General features: G+C 60.7%; 1 protein-coding gene across 1 annotated transcript in view; it reads left to right on the top strand.

The window, feature by feature from the left end:
* Nucleotides 1-508: 508 nt before the first annotated feature.
* Nucleotides 509-3,080, top strand: part of LOC113217054 (uncharacterized) — an 8,940-nt gene continuing 6,368 nt past the window's right edge. The window contains exons 1-3 of the mRNA XM_026436899.2: nucleotides 509-1,539; nucleotides 1,882-2,169; nucleotides 2,618-2,980. Coding sequence (XP_026292684.2) covers nucleotides 526-1,539; nucleotides 1,882-2,169; nucleotides 2,618-2,980 — 1,665 coding nt within the window. The 5' untranslated portion in view covers nucleotides 509-525. The remainder of the gene's footprint in view (nucleotides 1,540-1,881; nucleotides 2,170-2,617; nucleotides 2,981-3,080) is intronic.

Below are 3,080 nucleotides of genomic sequence, written 5' to 3'. Positions count from 1 at the left end.
AACAAATTAATGGTTAGCGATGGCTTTGTCTTGTGAAAATAAAACCTTTTCGGAACAAGGTCACCAATATAATTTTGTGATTGGTTCTGTAATCGACAAACAGCAAACATTACAAATGTGCCCAGATTTTAGAAATTCGCGCGCCGGCGTTTGGTAGCTCCCTCCGATGGACACACTTGAATTGTCATTATGAGCTTTCTCTATACTTTCTCCCCAAATATCTCGTTGCACGGGCCTTCTGCTATCCATTCCGAGTATTGCAGCCGGTTGCGTTGATCAGGGAAGTCGTCAGGCCCAAAGTGTGGAGCCGGAGAGAGAGGGAGAAGGGAGGAGGGCTGGGAGAAGGGGGGAGTGGGGTGGAAGCGGGGAGGCAGCATTAGCCATTTGTCACACCATCATCTGTTCGCGGCGGTCTACTTCTCACCCCAAAGGCGGCCACAGTCGGTCCGCTCGTGTCGGCAGTGACAACCTGAAGCTCTCTTTACTAAACACACTTTTGCTTGCAGGTCACGGCCCGCGGCTGCGATGGCCGCGCTGCTGGCGCTGCTGGTCCTGCCGGGCGCCCTGGCCGCCTCCCGCGCGCGCACGGCGCACCTCGCGCCCGCCGTGGACATCGGGCCGCTGCCCGTGGCGCCGGCGCCGCGCATGCCGGACATCCCCGACCAGGAGGTGTCGGCCTTCATCTCGTGGGCCGAGGCGTCGCTGGTGAACCGCTTCGAGCACCTGGAGCCGAGCATCGTGAGCAAAGGGGTGATGCCCGCGCCGGGCACCCCGGCCTGGTTCATGGCCGCCTCGCACTCGGCCAGCGGCGCCGCGCACAACCTCACGCACGTCGCGCTGGTCGCGGAGGAGGCCACCAAGTACATGGCGCAGGCGCTGGAGCTGTCGCCCGAGCAGGTGCGGCTGGGCGGGCCCTCCATGGACGTGGCCAACACGACGCTGGGCCGCGGCTGCCCGCTGCCGCGCGAGGCGCCCTGCCCGCCGCGCAAGTACCGCGCCTACTCGGGCCACTGCAACAACGTGCAGCGGCCGCTGTGGGGCGCCGCGCACACCCGCTACTCGCGCTTCCTGTCGCCCGTGTACGCGGACGGCGTCTCGCTGCCCCGCGGCACCGCCGGCCCGCAGCTGCCGTCCGCGCGCGCCGTGTCGCTCGCCGTGCACCGGGACTCGGACCAGCCGCACCGCCACGTCGTCGCGCTGCTGCCCGTCTGGGCCGACCTGGTCGCCCACGACCTGGCGCACACGCCGCGCATGGCCGGCTTCGGCGGCCGACCCATCAAGTGCTGCGGCGTCGACTTCAGCGAGTTCCACCCCGAGTGCTTCCCCATCCGCCTGCCCGACGACGACCCCGTGTTCAAGCCCGAGCGCTGCCAGGAGTACGCCCGCTCCGCGGCCGCGCCCCGCACCGGCTGCACCCTCGGCGCCCGCGAGCAGCTCAACCAGGCCACGTCCTTCCTGGACGGCTCCGCCGTCTACGGCTCGTCGCGGGAGGCGGCGCTGCGACTGCGTGAACTCCGCGGCGGCCTGCTCCGCACCCAGGTCAGGAAGGCCGAGACCCGCTTCATTGTTGTCACTAATTTTTTCACCTCTCTTGTTCTGCAGACGGGTGGTCCACTTGGTTCATGTACGCACTGGAAAATGTACAAAAAATTCCAGATATTCCTCAAGTATTCTAGATATACCAACGAAAATTTTCCAAACTTCCAAAAAATACTCCAGACATCTCCAAAACATTCTAGATATTCCACCAGAAAAAATCCAGACATCCCACAAAAATATTCCAGATGTTTCTATGTACACTAAAAATCTGAGTGGTCCACCCCTCGAGTTCTGTACACTCTTTCTCGTTGTCTGACGCGTTCCTCTGCCCCCCGCCGCCAGGCTGGCCCGGACGGCCCGCTCATGCCCGCCGACGACGTCCGCGACGACTGCCGCCCGAGCCGCAGCTTCAAGTGCTTCCTCGCGGGAGACGCTCGCGCCAACGAGCACCTGGGCGCGGCCGCCGTGCACACGCTGCTGGTGCGCGAGCACAACCGCGTGGCGGCCGGGCTGGCCGCCGTCAACCCGCACTGGGCCGACGAGACCCTGTTCCAGGAGGCGCGGCGCGTCGTGGCCGCAGAGCTGCAGCACATCACGTACACCGAGTTCCTGCCCGTCCTGCTCGGACAGGTGGGTGGATGCATGCCAATGATGATGACGCACAGTGTCAAAGTTTGCGAGGGCGTAGCGCAAGTAAAGCACAAATGCAAAAGCTCAAAAAATTCATAGAAAAATATTTTATAAAACTAAAGACGGACGAGATGGCTGTACCTTTGCTTCGGGACAATACTATTTTTTCATGTGTCGGAATGGCTTTGTTAGCCCGAATGAAAATATCTATGAATTGTAAAAAAATTGTTTTCTTTAAAAATGTTCTTGATCAAAGAAAACTTTCTTGCTCTATAACGTATTTTTTCTTGGTGCAAAAAGAAAAAAAATACTCTTGGTCCAAATTAAACAATTAAAGAGCCGGTAGTCCTCTATTATTGAAGAACTATTTCCCCGCCGAAAACACTTTCTTGTGGGTGTCAAACCAAAACATAATTTAAAAATAACCCCGATTCTCGTTTGTCTGCAGACCGCCATCGACAGCTTCGGCCTGCGGCCCATGAGGGCCGGCTTCTACTCGGGCTACGACATCGACCTGAACCCGAGCGTGGCCAACGTGGTGGCGGCGGCGGCGCTCTGGTACTCGGCCACCCTCATGCCCCGCACCATGAACGAGTACGACGGCGCGGGCGGGCGGGTGCGCGAGTCCTCGCTCGCCGTGTCCTTCTACGCGCCCTTCGGCCTGCACGCGCGCGGCGCGCTGGCCGGCGTCGTCCGCGGCATGCTCCTCGACCCCGCCCAGCAGTCGGACGCCCACATTAACTCCGTCATGACCAACAGCCTGTTCCACGCGCCCGGACAGCCCGGCCCCGGCCTCGACCTGGCCGCCCAGGTGCGAACCACAAACTTAACCTTACCTCTACACACACCTCACCCCACCTCACTTCACTTCACCTCACCTCACCTCACCTCACCTCACCTCACCTCACCTC

This window comes from Frankliniella occidentalis, unplaced genomic scaffold (genome assembly GCF_000697945.3).
Source record: "Frankliniella occidentalis isolate FOCC.00 unplaced genomic scaffold, Focc_3.1 Scaffold183, whole genome shotgun sequence".
Classification (NCBI taxonomy): Eukaryota; Metazoa; Arthropoda; class Insecta; order Thysanoptera; family Thripidae; genus Frankliniella; species Frankliniella occidentalis.
This window is presented reverse-complemented; position numbering and strand designations above follow the sequence as displayed.